Here is an 18,388-nt window from a genome sequence, read left to right on the forward strand (position 1 = left end):
CAATATTATTGCTTAGCTAATAGTTTTTTTTTTAAACTGACCACCAATTGTGGGAGGGAATTCCACATCCTTGCCGCTCTTACAGTAAAGAACCCTTTATGTAGTTTAATGTTAAACCACTTTACTTCTAATTTTAATGAGTGGCCACGTGTCATCTTAAACTCCCTTCCACAAAAAAGTTTTATTCCTATTGTGGGGTCACCAGTATGGTATTTGTAAATTGAAATCATATCCCCTCTCAAGCGTCTCTTCTCCAAAGAGAACAAGTTCAGTGCTCGCAACCTTTCCTCATAACTAATATCCTCCAGACCCTTTATTAGCTTTTTTTCCCTTCTTTGTACTCGCTCCATTTCCAGTACATCCTTCCTGAGAACTAGTGCCCAGAACTTGACAGCATACTCTAGGTGTGGCCAAACCAGAGTCTTGTAGAGCAGGAGAATTATTGTTTTATCACTGAAGGTTTGATTTCCTTTTTAATGCATGCCAATATTCTTTTTGCTTTGTTAGCAGCAGCTTGCTGAGCCTGTCATCTACTAGGACCCCCAGGTCCTATTCCAGCCTAGATTCCCTCAGAGGTTACCCCCCCCCCCCCCAGTTTATAGATTGCATTCATATTTTTGCTAACCAAATGCATTATTTTACATTTTTCTACATTACACCTCATTTGCCATGTAGTTGCCCATCCCATTAATTTGTTCAAATCTTTTTGCAAGGTTTCCACATCCTGCGGAGAAGTTATCGCCCTGTTTAGCTTAGTGTCTTCCGCAAATACAAAGATTGAACTGTTTACCCCATCCTCCAGGTAATTTATGAACAAAAATAAATAGGATTGGCCCCAGCACAGAACCCTGGAGGACCCCACTACCCACCCCTGACCATTCCGAGTACTCCCACCAATATCGCCACCCTCTGAACTCGCCCTTGTAGACAGTTTTCAATCCATGTACTCACCCTATAATTCATGCCAACGGACCTTATATTGGGCTGTAAACGTTTATGGGGAACTATGTCAAATGCTTTTGCAAAATCCAGATACACCACAACTACGGGCCATCGTTTATCTAGATGGCAACTCACCTCCTCATAGAAGATTAATAGATTGGTTTGGCAAGAACGATTCTTCATGAATACATGCTGATTACTGCTAATGATACCCTTCTCATTACTAAAATCTTGTATATAGTCCCTTATCACTCCCTCCAAGAGTTTACATACTATTGATGTTAAGCTAACTGGTCTGTAATTCCCAGGGATGTATTTTTGGCCTTCTTTTATATATTGGTACTACATTGGATTTTTTTCCAATCAGCTGGTACCATTCCAGTCAGTAAATTGTCAGTAAAAATTAGGAACAATGGTCTGGCAATTACTTGACTGAGTTCCCTAAGTACACTCAGATGCAAGCCACCTGGTCCCAGTGATTTATTAATGTTAAATTTCCCAAGTCTTAACCATGGAGGTGCTTCCTGTGATGTGTCATAAGGATAAACACTGCAGTTTTGGTTGCTGAAGCCCCTCAATTCCCTCATGAAGACGGAGGAGAAGAATAAATTCAATAACTTCGCCATCTTCCCTATACTTTGTAACCAGATGTGGTCTGTCCTCCCTTTTTTACTGTTTACATACTTAAAGAATTTCTTGGGATTTTTTTTGCTCTCCTCCGTTATGTGTCTTTCGTGTTCTATCTTAGCTGCCCTAATTGCACCCTTAAATTTCTTCTTGCATTCTTTATAAGGTCTGAATACTGATGATGATCCCTCAACCTTGTATTTTTTGAAGGCCTTCTCCTTTGATTTGCTACATGAATTTGAAATTAGACACACTTGGAAAGTTGATGCCCTATTTCTACTGACAGGATTAGGAGCTAGAGGATTAGGCTTTAAATGGCGCCATCCATATTGAAAGAGCAACCATTGTGCATAAATAAAAGGCTTAATCATCATATTCCATATTACAATTGGTTGCAACTTTAAGGTCCATCATGGCAAAATATGTTGTGTTCATTGCAAACCTAAGCTAGGCAGGAAGGTAGGAAGCAGTCTACTTTATGGCACAAAATAGACTGCTCACTCAAACTCAGTGGCATAGCGTGGGGGGGGGGGGGGGGGGGGAGCACCGGTGCAGTCACCCTGGGTGCAACATTTAGAGGGGCACCGAAATTAGTCCCACCCCATCCCAGTTGTGCTGGGTGACCAGGTTTCATTCCACCTGAAACCTGGACACTGATATCTCCAGTACAACCGTCCCATCACAGTGCTGAAACAAGTCCTGAGTGCTCTGCTCAAAGTGCACTAAGGCACCAGTTGGGACTCCCCCTCCTCCCCCCTCACAGTGAGAGGAAAAGAATACTACAGTAGAGCTGCTCCACCTTCCCAGCTCTGCCCCCAAAATCCAGATACCACACTTCCTTGGTCGCAGCGGCTCTCGGGCAGGCTGATCGGGGTCTTCAGGGGAAGGCGGCACTGATATGAGAGGACTTGACCTAATTGATTTTGTAAGTGGGATTTAATTGGAGTCTTTAAAGGGTGGGGGTGCTAATATAAAAGGACTCTGAACAAATCGCTTCTGTAAGGGGGGGAGGGGGACACTGATATAAGGTGACTCTGAGTGAATGGGGGCTCTCTAAGGTGGAGTGCTGACTGCTTATATAATGGTTGGTGACCAACCATTAAATCAGCAGTCAGCAACCCCCCTTAGAGAACCCCCATTAGATCAGAGTCCCTTTATATTAGCACTTCCCTTTAGAGACCCCTCCCAACATTAGATCACAGCCCCCTTATATCAGAACCCCTCCTTAGAGACCCCCATTAGATCAGAGTGCCCTTATATCAGCACCTCCCACCCCCTTAGAGAACCCTAAAATTATCTAATGGGGGTCTCTATAGGGACCCACTGTATTATGAAGGGCATGAGTGACACCTAGTGTTGCCATCTGTTCAAGATTCATCCAGACAGTGCAGGTTTTGAGTAATGTGTCCAGGTTGCAGCCTGCCTCTCATCTCTTTGCTATATGGGGATGTCTCCTTGTTATATGTCTCATTATTGGATTGGGCTGTCTCTTTGCTGGAATGGGCTGTCTCTTTGCTGAATATGTGGGGCTGTCTCCTTGTTATATGTCTCATTATTGGATTGGGCTGTCTCTTTGCTGGATTGGGCTGTCTCTTTGCTGAATATGTGGGGCTGTCTCTTTGCTGCTCTTTAGCCAAAATATAATTCCTTACTGTTAAATCTTGAAAGCATTAATGACTTGGAATACACATTTCATTTTCATATATTAAGTTGTAAGATTGTTAAAATAAAAGTGGGTGCACTGAAGGACTCATGTATGCAGCAGCAAAACAGGCATAACAGTCTCTAAACCTACATTCTTTGGTAAGGACCGCCAATATAATATATATGCTTTCGATAGTATATTCCTTAAATAATAATAAATACTGTATATATATATATATATATATATATATATATATATATATATATATATATATATATATATATATATATAGTATATGTATGATTAATCCTAAAATGTACCATAACAGGTTCAATACAGTACTAGTGGAAGGGACTCAGGGGGCGCTAAAAGTCCACAGATTAGGGGGCGCAAATAAATTGCCTTGCTGACGACTCACGCTAGGCCACTGCTTCAGCTCACTTCTTTTCTTAATATTGGAGTGTATGTGAAATATATTTCCAGTTACACTGGATTTATGGCCCTAATCCTAAATCACAAACACATAAGATGGAATCCTTTGGTTAACCAGCTTGCATGCCCAACTTTTGCACTTTAGGTGTTCCCTATGTGCTTAAGTTTTGAGTTTAATAAGGACACACCATAAAGTGTTAGGCCCCTTTCACACTTGTGCGTCTTTTCTTGCGACTTTGGACATCAGAGTCACATGTAAAGTCGTACCCCATGATTCCCAATGATAACCATTTATATCTGTGTGACTTCAAGTCATACTGACTTTGATGCGAGTTGAGGTCCATGGACCTCAAGTTTACACAGGCATTTCCTGAAATCGTGTCAAAATTGCAGCTGCAAAATCGCATCAAATCGTGTGACTTTCAAGTCGCGGCAGTGCGAAAGGGGCTCAAAAAGGCTGAATGAGAATACAATTCTCCCTATTGCGCTTATGAGGTTAGGTAGTAGTGCAGACCACAGAATTACAACATACAGCATATGGAACAAATGAAGCAGATGGTTTATATGTATGTAAACTTTAATTAATTTAGCAAACCCTGTAATCCTAAGTTCAAACATATACTTAGCTATTTAACTGTCAATAATAATATCGGTCCATGTTGCCCCTAGCTAAGAATCACAATAAAGAGCATGCATTACCTCCTCGAAGTTCAGCCTGGAATTCTTGGATCCAGGGAAGCCTCCACCAATGTCAAGTAAGTGCATGTTGAAGCCAAGTTCAACTCCCATATCAAAGACACAGCGAGCATCAGATATAGCTTGGACAAATGTTTGTGTGTCTTCGCTGTCACTGCCAACATGAAAGCTAAATAAAGAAAAGGGATATCATAAGACTTTGAACTCATAATACTCCAGACCAGTGGCGTAACTAGAACCTTCAGGGCCCCGATGCAAGAAACCATGAAGGGCCCCCCGAACCCCAGCCAGGGCCCTTCCCTCCGAGTCCGGCGGTGGAACTCCAGGGCGTGGTCACAGGTATGACCTTTGTGAGCCCTGTAGTTCCACCACTGGTATCAGTGTTTTTTTCTGTAGTTCCACCACTGGTATCGGTATTGTTTTTTTTATTTTTTTTTACATTTTTAGGGGCCCCCATTGGGGGACTGTCCCTAGGCAGGATGGGGTCCCCATCCCCAGAAGAGATGAGGTCCTTTTCTCCAGGGCAGATGAAGTTACTGCCCCCAGGTGAGAAGGGGTTCCTGTCCCCAGGGGAGGTGGGAGTCCCTGTCCCCACGTCAGAAGGGGTCCCTGTCCCCAGGGGGAGATGGAGGGGGTATGTAATAGTGTGTGGGGGTCCTCTCACTCACCATGACCAAGCTGTAGGCCGTGCACTCATCCATGTTGGCCTGGGCTCCATCCAGTGTGCGGGACGAGCGATCAGTATATCTCCCAGAAAGACCTTTCATCATCTGTGTATGACGGGGGAGGAGGGGGGCTGGCAGACAAGCCTGCAGTGTCCTCCGGGGGGCTCTCATTAGGGCTGCACTGCATCTGTGTGCTTAAAGTTTGTTTACCCGGGAGAAGTATGCAGTGCAGTGTGGGCCGGACTCAGGGGGGGGGCGGGACTCTGGCTGGGGAGAACAGACATCGGACTGAGCGGCAATGCATGAAGCAGGAGAGGGGTACTCTGAGGAGCCGGCCGAGGACACAGGTCATGCGGGGAATGCACAACTAAAGAGCAGCCAGTGCGATAGTCGAGCATGGAGCTCTGCTAGTCATCCTCCACCTCCAGCCACCCGTGTGCATGGTGCACTGGTACCCTTAGCTCCCTATGCTGCTGCTGGCCATATGTAGAGGGGGCTGCATGGGCCCCCTGCATCACAGGGCCCAGTTGCGGTCGTGACTGCTGCACCCCCTATAGTTACGCCCCTGCTCCAGACCCATTTGAACAACTTCTTAAACAATGATTTGTCAAAACTGCCTAGGCTTATTGGAAAAAAGGTATACTGTGGCAGGTTGGCTCTCCTGCACGAATCAAAGTACCTGTACATCGGTCCGTGCAAGGAGGGAGCATGCCTTCAGAATTGATGTACGCCGGTGACCCGCAATCATGCTGAGGAGAGGCAGAACGGGGAACTGCCTATGTAAACAAGGTGATTCCCCGTTCTGCCTAGTGACATGACAGAGATCTACTGTCCGCAGTAATCGGCAACAGTGATCTCAGTCATGTTCCAGTAGGCCCACCTCCCTACAGTTAGAACACACCTAGGTAACACACTTAACGCCTTGGTCGCCCCCTAGTGTTGAGCCCTTCCCTGCCAGTGTCATTTTTACATTGATCAGTGCATTTTTATAGCACTGATCACTGTAATAATGTCACTGGTTCCCAAAAATTGTCATCTGTGGTCACTTGAGGTCAGAGTTGTTGGCCGCAATGACGCAGTCCTGCTAAAAATCATAGATCGCAGCCATAACCAGTAAAAACAATAAAAAAAAAATTTAAAGTCCCTAAATCTATCCCGTAGTTTGTAGATGCAATAACTTTTGCACAAACCAATCAATATACGCCTATTGAGATTTTTTTTTAACCAAAAATATGTAGAAGAATATATCTGCCTAAACTGATGAATACATGTTTTTCTTTTTTTTTTTTTTATTGTCATTCTTTTTTTGTTTATAGCGCTAAAGAAAATAAAACAGCAGAGGTGATCAAATACCACCAAAACATCAATTTTGTTTGGGTAGAATGCTGCACGACCAGGCAATTGCAAAAAATGGCCTGGTCATTAATGGGGCAAATCCTTCCGGGACTGAAGTGGTTAAACTATTACACCATGGGCAAATACAGTATATTTATTCCTTCTCCATAAAATGTCCTCAATTATTATTTGGACTTTACCATTTGATATTAACAGATTTTTGGTTAAGTTTTTTTTTTATCTGTGTGTGGTTTTAAAGTAATAAAGAGGGACTTTCTCAAATATCCATACCTTACACCAATGACATTGATGTTCAATTCTTTAGCACGCTCAAGAAGCATCCTGCTTGTTTTAAGAGTGGCACCAAACTTCACACTTAGCTGACACATAGCCTTGGGGTCATCTGTGGCTATTCGCAACACAAGTCTGAAAGACAAAGGCAGAGAACTTGAGTTCTACCATTATAGCCGCAGAAAAATTGTTGGGCATCCTACCTTTAGGCTTTTGATTTGAATAAAGTAAAATTGACTGATTTTGGTACAACATAAATTCTTGGGGCATTTAGTAATATTTCTCCAAGAAAAAACATTTGCCAACATAACAGCTCTAGCGGATCATAGGAGATCAGGCCTGTGCCAAATAAGTGTATACATTCCAATGCAGCTGCTGCCATTTTATTAAAATCATTATATAGCAAACATGTTTGTAGTTTTGGACAGGGCAGGGAAGTATGTTCTGGTTACAGCTGTATTTACATCAGATATCCTCTCGCTTCCTGATGGTCTACACAGGACAGAAGTTATAGTGTACGTTCACCTCTTCTAAAAAAAATTAAAAGATGAAAATCTTTCACCCTTCACACCCCCTGGTTCCTGCTGCACTTACCTTTGCGGGTGATAAGCTGTCACTGCCCAGACAGCTGGTATAGGGGTCCCCCCTCTTATTCCCCTTCTGTAGGGATACTGGGACAGACCAGAGTGGCTCCAACTGGTCAAAGCATTAACCTGCCGGCATTGGCCAATCAAAATCATTATGATCCATCCTGGAATCACTAGAGGGAGGAAGAGTGGGTGATTTCATATCCCCAAACAACTACACTGTCAGCTAATCACCTGCAAAGGTAAGTGCAGCGGGGACTTGGGGGGGGGGGGGATGTAAGGTGTTAGTTCACATTTGTATTATTATTTTTTTTTAAATAGGTGACCCTAATACTTTAAGGGAAATTTCTCTAAAAAGACAATAAGTAGTGGCATATGTTCTATACTTTTCATATGCCAAAGACAAAACTTTAGATTTTGCATAGATTAAGTTGCCATTTATTTGTATTATATAATACAGGTACCTGTATATGCATAATGTTTTATAAAGCATTTATATCATTTAGTTCCTTACTTGGCATTGGGATGATTCTTGGCCACTTTAATTAGTTCCCCCTCGCTATCAAATGTCATCTTCTCAACACCACAGCTTGCTGCGTATTTTATCTCAGAAATTTGTTTACATGGGTTGGCATAAATGATTCTCTCTGGTTGGACACCAATGCTCTGGACAAACTGAATTTCAGCCTGAGGCGAAATGGAGACATTGGAACACATATGGCATTTATAAAAGAAAACTGTAGATAGATTTTTCTCTTGGCTCATGTTCTATTACACACCTTGCTGGCACAATCAAATCCTGCCCCCAAATTGGCTATTGTCGTCACAATGGCTTTGCCGTCGTTACATTTAACAGCATAAAATGGTGTTACACGAGGAATTGCCTTAAGCCACCGGATATGTTTCTTTACAATGTCACCAAGATCAGCTACATAAAAAGCACCCTTGTCATCCTGGAAAAATCAAAGGGATTTACTAAAGTTAGACATTTCAACAGTCATTACATCTGCAACCAAGCCGCTATATAACATTACTTGAGATACTTACAGACAAGGAAACTTCATTGATTTTCTGTTCCAGGATATCCTGGGCAGTGAATCCTTCCTCAAGGAAGCTAAAGTCAAAGCTGTTCATTTTGTCCGAGTTACAAGCCCAAATAATGAAGAATGCAACAAACTGTAAAAGTGAAGACAGCTAGGTAGGAGATGGTGTTTATTGCAAAAAGAGCCTCAACTTTGCCCCAAAGGTGGTTGTACGGTGAAATGGAAGCCCCTCAGATAGTACAAGACATACTTCCAACAAAGGATCTGTTCTTTGATGCTGGGCTGTTGGTGCTCTGCATGATAAAGCCAGCAAAATGCAATAAATTCCCTCAATATAGTAATAACCAGTATGTCATAATATGCAGTAGAAACCAATATATATTTCAACCATCCAACAATATATCCCTTATTACCAATCCTAGGAGGTGAACAGTAGTATCTGCCCCTCTCTGCGACTGATCCCTACATGTGTCTGGCCTCCAGTTCTTTAACCACTTGCCTATTGGGCACTTTCCATGCACTTTCAGTGCTGTCACACTTTAAATGACAATTGCACGATTATGCATTGCACAATTTTTATCATTTTTTTTAGACAGATAGAGCTTTCTTTTAGTGGTATTTATTTCCAGAAGGGGATCTGTCTGGGACCTCTCCAGGAGGGACATTAAATGGATCTATACATTGAGGTCTCTCAGTCCAGTAGGGCTCAATGTGGAACTCGACATTAATGTTTTTATCAATGATTTTTGAATATAAAAAATATGTGTATATATACTGCACTAAACTAAAAACATTACAAACTAAAAATCTAGATATAAAAAAGCAGCTGCTAGAGGTAGGATACATACAGTAGAAACAGGAAAAACATATGTAGTAGTGCTTAAAAAAATAAGTAAATAAATATTGAGTGCTAATTGCAAAATTAACAATTATTCACGCCATATAGAAATTGATTATAGTGACAAAATATCATAAAAATTTAAAAATCTATAGAAGTGAATCCATGCAAAAAATAGTGATTATAAGTAAATAAAAGTCTTTGGTGAGTGTAAACTCAGAAGAGGAATTGATGACAGATTCTTCCCTTCAAAAAAAACCATACACAAAGAGGCACACAGTGATTCCAAGTGAGATCCAACACCACATGCAACCACCTTAAAGAGGAGGGCCAGTTTAAAAAAAAAAAATTTTTAAAGTCAGCAGCTGCAAACACTGTAGCTGCTGACTTTTAATAAACAGACTTACCTGTCCAAGGCACTCGCGATGTCGGCCGCCCGAGGCTGACCCGTCCCTCAGCTCTTGGGTCCCGGCGCCGCCATTTTAGCTAAGGGAAACAGGCAGTGGAGCCTTGCGGCTTCACTGCCTGTTTCCTACTGCGCATGCGCAAAACGTGCAGCGCTTTGTGAATGGGGCGCGCTGTGTTCTGGGACACACAGTTCCCAGAACACAGCGCGACCCATTACCCGGAAGACGCCGCGCGGAGGAGAGAAGACAGAAGATCACCGCGGAGGAGGAAGAGGCAGATTAGGACGATGTGCCTAGCAACAGGCATTTCTGGTAAGTTAAAAAAAATATTTTTTTCATTTTTTTTTTTCAGATTTTTTTCTAAATTTTAATGTATTTTTGTTTTTTCAGGGTGGCCCTCCACTTTAAGAATTGGAGGCTTACCGAATCGCAAGCACAAAAAGCATGTCAAAGGAAGGTAACCAATGGATGCCAATCACGGAGCTCAGTCCCAGAACCAGATAGATACTTCTAAGGGTTCAGACTCCAGCAAACACGGAGGATACTTCAGTGGACTAGGCTGCATACAAGGGACACAGCAGAGAAGAAAGATGACACACCCCTTTCCTGTTCATCATCGACCTGAGCAGCCTTTCCTAGTTTAGCATCATTCTTGTGCGTCACCTTTCTTCTCTGCCGTGCCATGTGGCTTAGCCTTTTGAAAAAAAAAAATCAGTGGACAAAATGCTGCGTCATGGCACAGCCACGTGGCAATCCACATTAACTCAACACACTATCTTGGAGGTGTCTCCATGACTCCGATGTTTAGGTGAGAGCTGGATTACTGGCACACTGACTGACTAGGGGTGTGTGTGGAATAGCCAACTGTGCTGCTAGTGATCAGCTGAGAGATATGATATACTATGACTGCTTTGTGTTAGTGAGTAGTGTATTACATTATAAGGAATGGATATGTGATGGGATTATAGAAGTGCCAACATTTTGAAAAAGATTATTTTTTTTTCTTAAATACATAATTAAAACATGATCATTAAAGTGTTACTAAACCCAGTAATATGAAAATAGTTCACCCCCCCCACAGTGCTCACAGCTTCTTTTTACATTAAAATATTGCCACTATATACCTTTTTTTGCTGATCTGTATACCACAGTTAAATAATAAAAACAGCACAGTTTCACCACACGTGTGATGTCAATATCATGTGACCTGGCTAACTCTGAGAACAAGTAAATGTTTTCTCAAGCATAAAAGGCATAACTGGGCATGTGCAGGTTGGCTACCCTTCCTGTGTTAGCTAGCTTTCCCTAGATAGACAGTGCAGGAGGGAAGGATCTGTGCATACAAGATAAAACAGCCTTTTTGCACAATACAGAGGATTAACCCCCTAAGTTCCACAGGGAGTATAACACGCATGCTATGCTGCATATACAGACTGATTTTACTCTTGTGAGTTTAATAACACTCTAAAAAGGAATATATTACACACGCCTGTTATATAGTTACAATAATGTGTTAAGTAGATGCTCGTAATGTGGTGTCTGATCTCGACATGTTGCACAAATAATGGCTACTTCAGAGGTTTGAAGACCACTACTACTTATTAAACCAAGCAATTACCAATAGACTCCCATTTAACTGTCAACACCAAAGTGGAGAAAGGGTGCCATGTGGCCACAGGAGACACATATAGACCGAGATAGTATGTAGAGAACAATGGGTTAAAACAAGGGCACCTAGATCTACAACCACTGCTATTGTCCAATATAAGTAAGCTATTTTAGTAGCATGACGTACCCAAAAGTCCGGCGGACTAAGAAAGTAGTTTTGCACTCCAATCTGTCTGACTCGCCGTACTTTCGAAATATCCCACCCGGAGAAAAGTCCGCTCATTTTGAGCGCGGCTCCAGGTAGCCGGGGCCAGCGAAGGAGGCGTCATGCTGTTACCTTCATGCATTCTATGCACAAAGGTAAAAAAAACCTTCAGTATTCAACTCCCCCTGCACCCCCCAAATACTTACCAGAGCCAAGATGTGCACGAGAGTGGCTGCTGTCTCGGCAAGAGCAGCGGGAGCCATTGACTCCCGATGCTGTCAATCACAGACAGCTAGGAGAGAGTGAGTGCAAAGCCAAGCCCAGTTCTGTGTGTCTTTTGTACTCACAAAGTGGTGTTCGGGAGCGAGCACGTGCCAATGCCCCCAGAGCAAGGGGCTTGCTATGGAGGTACTCAGCAGGGGAGAAGAGCGCCGGTAGGGACCCAAAATGAGGAGGATCAGGGTTGCTCTGTTCAAAACTCTTGCACAGAACAGGTAAATATAACATGTTTGTTATTTAAAAAGAAAGAATTAGACCTTTAGTATCACTTTAATCTAGAACCTGTCTAATGTTCATTCTCGAATGGATGATGATTTTTACTGATGCTACAGGAGCTTATTATGGCACTGTTTATCAATCATCCTATGTAGAGACACTTACAGCACCTCTGAGAAAAGTTCAAGGAGACGCTTTTATAAAATATCCATACTTCTTTTTATCAGGGGCTAAAATATAATATAAAATATAAAAAACATACAATATACAAACTATCTTGTCATAGGAAGGCTAAATACTGACATGTTATGCAGTGCAGCACAGTGGTGTAATGGTTAACAAAACTTTCACCTAGCAGCAAAATGGTTGCTGGTTCAAATCCCGACCATGACACTACCTGCCTGGAGTTTGCATGTTCTCCCTGTACCTAATGTTACCGTTTTAATGAAATAAAATAATTTTAGTAGTTCTCCAACTATGTGTATTTAACCTATAAACCAAAACCGGTTCTGATATCGCTGTTTTACTAACCTGACAGCTTATTCTAAATAGGAAACCTTCATTTTGTTTGCAAATATTAAAGATTCTAACTACCAGCAAGAATAAGTCCTTAAAATTTAAAGAGCGCCTGTCATTTCAGATCCATCATGGCAGCGCCTGTAAGTGGGCACCCACTCACCTGCTGCCGCCTCATCCCTCACCTTGTTGTGTCACTGCCGCATCACCAGCCATCCCATTAAAGTGAATGGGACTGTCGGTGAGTCAACAGCGGGTCAGAGGAGGACAGAGATGAGTCGCTCTTTAAAAATTATGATTTAAATCAAGCATTTTTACTAGTGATGTAAATCAACTTGATTTAAAAGCAAATCTACTCTGGCAGGGATTGACGTGAATGTACAATGAACAGTGCCTTGAAATAGTATTCATACCCCTTGAAATTTTCCACAGGTTACAATCAAAAACGTAAATGTATTTTATTGGGATTTTATGTGATAGACCAACACAAAGTGGCACATAATTGTGAAGTGGAAGGAAAATGAAAAATGGTTTTCAAAAATTTTCACAAATAAATGTAGCACTACCCTCGAAGGAGCTGCTGGTTAGATTTGGGCTTACCATTACCTTCTGTTCTCCTCGTTTCACGTCCATGGGTTTCTCATGGTAGATGGCCCAGTAACTTGAGAGACCGATAACAGATCCACTTGAATGGATTTTATTTGCAAAACATAGACAATGAACAGTCTCTTAAATTGGGATCAGAGGGTTGGAAAGGAAGTTCAGGTACTCTCAGTGTCAAAGTCAAAATATTGAAGAACTTGCTTACTTTGACTGCATCCAGAGAATAGCCATTCGCAACTGGATGTTCACTCAAGTTGGACAGTCCATCTCTCACAAGGCCTAGCAGCCAACAAGGTGCTTACTCAGGAACAAGTCTCTGCCACAGACGTTGTTGTAGAGTGTACAAGATAATGTCTCTGCCACAGACGTTGTTGTAGAACACGTAGGAAAACTAACTTGAAGAACACTCGTAGGATACCTGAATCTTTCAGCCAGCTTGGCGATATCCACAAGAACGGATTCTCTTGGGTACTTCAGCCAGTCCAGGCTCTTACTAAGAAACCAACCCGTACGTTGTCTTCTTGTGAAGAGTCCTCCCCTGGAATGCTTGAATTACTGGGTCTCTCCCAAACTGGAGACAGCACCCAACCACCTGAGAATCCTCCTTTAGTTTCCTTGCCTCGGGCTAGCCAGCCCCGAGACATCAAAATCGGGTGGATCCGCACTCCAGGCCATAGCCTTCCTGAGGGCTGGTCAGGAAGACCAGGACCATGAAGTCAGTATATCATTCTTGATCAGAAACCCTGAACCATGTGACGTCTGCATCTTAAATACCCTCTCCCAGAAAGCACAGCGAGAGCACCACTCTCACTGGGCGGGCTCTGAGAGAGAGCAACTTAAGCACCAAACCATAGTTCCATGCCTGCCAAAACAAACAGCACCCCCCTGTGGCCAGGCTAAACATCTCACAGTCCAGTCAGACTGATGTCGAAGTCTAATTTAGACAATTGTACCCAAACCAAACTGCAGTTCAGGCATAACTTTAAAAAAATGCATAGCGCGTGCTCGTCAAGAGCCGCCGCTACATAAATATCTAAAAAATGTGGTGTCTCTTTGTACTCAGCCCTCTGTTTCAATACTTTGTAGAACCATCTTTCGCTGAAATTACAGCTGCAAGTCTTTTTGGGGATGTCTCTACCAGCGTTGCACACCTAGAGAATGACATTTTTGCCCATTTTTGTTTGCAAAATAGCGCAAGCTGTGTCAGATTGGATGGAGAGCGTCTGTGAACAGCAATTTTAAAGTCTTGCCACAGATTGTCAATTGGATTTAGGTCTAGACATTGACTGGGTCATTCTAACACATGAATAAGCTTTAATCAAAACCATTCCATTGTAGCTCTGGATGTATGTTTAGGATCGTTGTACTGCTGGAAGGTGAACCTCCTCCCCAGTCTCAAGTCTTTTTCAGACTCTAACAGGTTTTCTTCTAAAAATGACCTGTATTTGGCTCCATCCATCTTCCTATCAACTCTGACCAGCTTTCCTGTCTCTGCTGAAGAGAAGCATCCCTACAATATGATGCTGCCACCACCATGTTTCACAGTGGTTGTTTCATGGTGTGTTCAGGGTGATGTGCACTGTTAGTTTTCCACCACACATAGGGGGTTATTTACTAAAGGCAAATCCACTTTACTTCCAAGTGCACTTTCAGTGAACTTGCAGTGCAAAGTCACTTTAGATCCGAGGGGGGACATGCAAGGAAAATAAAAAAACAGCAATTTAGCTTGCACATGATTGGATGATAAAATCAGCAGAGCTTCCACTCATTTCAGATCTACCCCTTAGATTTAGAGCGACAAGAAAAAAAGAGCCCGGTGAACTAGGCATGGCATATACCCCTGGGGATGTTTAAATAAGATGGACCAGTCTGTAGTTAAAAAATATATATATATTTTTTTATTAGAAAAACCTAAGGTAAGTTGGTATAACACGTATCAAACATGCTTGAAGAAGGCTTGAAACATATGTAGTGTTGGACTGGATAGCAGGGGTATATTCAAAGCCACAAGCCTTGGTGAAGGTTAATGGGATAAACTCTGAAAACTTCCCAATATCCAATGGGACGCGTCAGGGATGCCCCTTGTCGCCTCTTTTATTTGCGCTGTCATTGGAACCTTTGTTAAATAGAATTAGAAAGAACCCCGATATTAAAAGGTATCCCCTTAGGGGATCAGGAATACAAACTTTCAGCATACGCGGACGATCTATTATTTTCACTCTCTAGTCCACAAATATCATTACCCAATTTATTAAGGGAAATAGAGTGTTACGGAGCTCTGTCTAATTTTCAAATAAACTATAGCAAGTCAGAGGCGATGGGGATATCACTGGAGTGTTCCACTCAAAAGAATCTGGAGAATAATTTTAAGTTTAAATGGACAGCTACGGCGCTGAACTACTTAGGGATACAGATCCCACCTAACCTAACAGATGCATATGCATTACATTTTCCACCTTTACTAAGGAAAATTAGTATATTGTAGGATGAATGGAGTAAATCCTCACACTCTTGGTTTGGGAGAAGTAATATTTTGAAAATGAATATAGTTCCTAAATTTCTCTATTTGTTCTAGGCGTTACCGATCCTGATCCCACTGGCCTTTTTTTAGTAAAATCCGAACAGTTTTTACAAAGTTTATGTTTTTTTTGGTATTGCCCAGTAATTAGACAGTTTTGGGAAGAAGTTCAGAGAATCTCTCAACTATTCACTGAATATCATGTTATGGAAGATCCGGCCTTTTTTCTACTACAATGTACACATATCCCACTAGAGAGATATAAGAATTCAATGCTATGTCATCTGGTGAATGCAGCTAAAAGCTGCATCACCATTTGTTGGAAAGAAAGAGGGGCACCTCGAATTTCGCAATGGTTAAGCAAAGTAAGAAGAATTGGGATTATGGAAAAACTGATCCCTATGCCTCCAGAGGAAAGGGAATCTATATTGCAAGTTTGGGCTCCCTGGGAAATATTTTTACAGTCGGAAGAAGGGAAGAGGTTGATTGGAGAGGAATTTGAGGATTAGACTAATTGGTCGTGTGATGTGAATCTTACTCTTTGGCGGGTAAGGGAGACGTACCTCTCTTTTCTCCTCCTTCCCTATCTTTTTCCTTTTTTTCCCCCCTCTCTCACTTTTTAAAGGGAGGAGAAAGGAAAAAAAAGAAGGAAAAAGGTTGCTATGGGGAATTGATAATGTTTTTCGTTTGTCTATAAAATTGGCAGGAATACATTATGTTGTTTCTTTTCGTTGCTGTCCAATAGAATATGCTGTGGTTAGAAAGTGTTTTTTTTATATGTAATTAAATGTAAATATTACTAATAACCTATGTTATGTATTCATGCAAAGAAATAAAGAATTAAAAAAAAGAAAGAAACATATGTAGTATGGAGAATGATGCCGACATGTTTCAGACTATCAGTCCTTTTTCTTAGGCATAACAAACATCCCATATACAAATAGTCTAAAATATAAGCGTAATTAAATTCGTACAGATATGAGCGAAACAAAAAGGTGCATAGCTCTACATATTTATCCTTGGTAATTAATGCTAAAGGGAATAAATATACTCACAAGCCTGACACTATCACCGATGGTCAGCAGCAGGTGGTGAGAGTACTCTAGTATGATTCAAAACATGCAGGTATAGCAGTAGGTTGCAGATAGCTATGTGCAGCTAATGAGCCAAAAAGTGTCGGAACAAAGTACTATAGAGTAATGTCAGGAAATGCTATAGCTGCAGGATCTCAGCTGTCTGGTTCAATGAATAACCAGAACAGTAAACAAGCGGCCAGTGTCCAAAAAGATAATGTCTAGTAAAAAAAGAAAAGAAATACACCTTAATCAGCAACAGCACAAACATGCCTGAGTATAAGAGTATGAAGCTGGGGGTATAACAGCAAATGGTATGCTAACCTGAAACTGGAGTGAGTCTTGGAGACAATCCTTGGTGGCGTGATAGTGTTTTATTCCTGCGCTACCACTGGTGATCTATCAAATGTCAGGGGCTGCTGCTACTACCAGAATGGATCACACCGTATCCACTTAATATGAAACTAAAGATATGTTGGTATTGCGCTGCCCCTATATTAAATAACCCTCCGAGGGTGATAAGTATAATGCCTAGTTACATAAATCAATAGTGTAATATATATATATAAAATGTCTACTGAATAGGGATGAGCTTCGTGTTCGAGTCGAACATACGTTCGACTCGAACATCGGCTGTTCGTCCGTTCGGCGAAGTCCGAACATTTTGGTCCGTTCGCGCCAAATTCGTGTGGCGCTCACGGCCCACAATGCACTGCGATGGCGCAGTGCATTGCTGGCTCATGATTGGCCAAGCATGCACTGTGAACCCACATGCTTGGTCAATCGCAACGCCAGCAGCGAGGAGAGCCATGATTGGCCACAGGCAGGATGCCTGTGGCCAATCATAGCTCAGGCTGTGTAGTGCATGCCCCACACTATATAAGGCCGCCAGCGCTTCGGCCTTGTGTAGTGTGTTGGCGTCTGAAGCAGTGGGTGTTCTGTGTACCTTCAACACAGTACACACCGATCGTTTTTGGCCGATTTTCGATCTTGCTGTTGTGTAGTGGTTGTTGTCTGCGTGCCCTGACCGCAGTATACACCGCTATATTCACCTCACCTATATAGCTAGTGATCTATCTTTTATAATAGAGCTTGCAGTCAGTAGTGTTAGGAGCTTGTGCGTGCTGTCTGCGTGCTCTGTACCCAGTACATACCACTATATCCACCTACATAGCTCTTCTCTATTTGAGCCCACTTGCCATCGGCAGGAGTTATTGGAAGTTGTGTGTGCCTCCAGCACAGCACAGTATACATCTGTATATACCCCTTTATCTCTGGTGTTCAATAATAAAGGCATCTGCAGGAGTTAGTGGGTGTTCTGTGTACCTTCAACACAGTACACACCGATCGTTTTCGGACGATTTTCGATCTTGCTGTTGTGTAGTGGTTGTTGTCTGCGTGCCCTGACCGCAGTATGATGAAGAGGGAGGGGATGATGAGGGCACTGACTCCACGTGGGTGCCTGGTAGGAGGGAGGAGGAGGAGGAGGAGGCACATGTCCAACGAGGCAGGATGCCCTCCGGGGGCCAGCTTAGGGGCAGCACACTGACTGAATCACACCGCAGAGCTCCGCCTGTGCAGGGCGCTGCCTCTGCACGTTATGCTAAAAGTTCTTTGGTGTGGGCCTTTTTTGAGACGAGTGCATCAGATCGCACTGCTGCTATTTGCAACATATGTCTCAAGCGTATCTCGCATGGCCAAGACATCAGCCGCTTGGGCACCACATGCTTGACCAGACATATGTTGACCTGCCATGCAGCTCGTTGGCAAGCGTACCTCAAAGACCCACACCAAAGAACAAAGCGGACCTCTCCTTGCTCCTCATCAGCTGGCATCTCCAACCCCACTAGACCTTCAGTCCT

The 18,388-nt window shown here is 42.5% G+C and overlaps 1 protein-coding gene across 5 annotated transcripts in view; it reads right to left on the reverse strand.

Annotated features, from left to right (window-relative positions):
* Positions 1–18,388, reverse strand: part of LOC143988871 (ornithine decarboxylase 1-like) — a 59,925-nt gene that overhangs the window by 17,950 nt on the left and 23,587 nt on the right. For 2 of the 5 annotated variants that reach the window (XM_077488775.1, XM_077488776.1), the window contains exons 2-6: positions 8,268–8,556; positions 8,000–8,173; positions 7,735–7,907; positions 6,634–6,768; positions 4,346–4,511 (exon numbers count right to left, since the gene is read on the reverse strand). In XM_077488775.1, coding sequence (XP_077344901.1) covers positions 4,346–4,511; positions 6,634–6,768; positions 7,735–7,907; positions 8,000–8,173; positions 8,268–8,354 — 735 coding nt within the window. In that variant the 5' untranslated portion in view covers positions 8,355–8,556. Of the gene's footprint in view, positions 1–4,345; positions 4,512–6,633; positions 6,769–7,734; positions 7,908–7,999; positions 8,174–8,267; positions 8,557–16,508; positions 16,665–18,388 lie in introns of those variants that run through there. The other 3 variants (XM_077488774.1, XM_077488777.1, XM_077488778.1) reach the window with 3 other exon arrangements.

This window comes from Lithobates pipiens, unplaced genomic scaffold, assembly GCF_037356315.1.
Source record: "Lithobates pipiens isolate NorthernLeopardFrog02 unplaced genomic scaffold, aLitPip1_a1.2 Scaffold_18, whole genome shotgun sequence".
Lineage (NCBI taxonomy): Eukaryota > Metazoa > Chordata > Amphibia > Anura > Ranidae > Lithobates > Lithobates pipiens.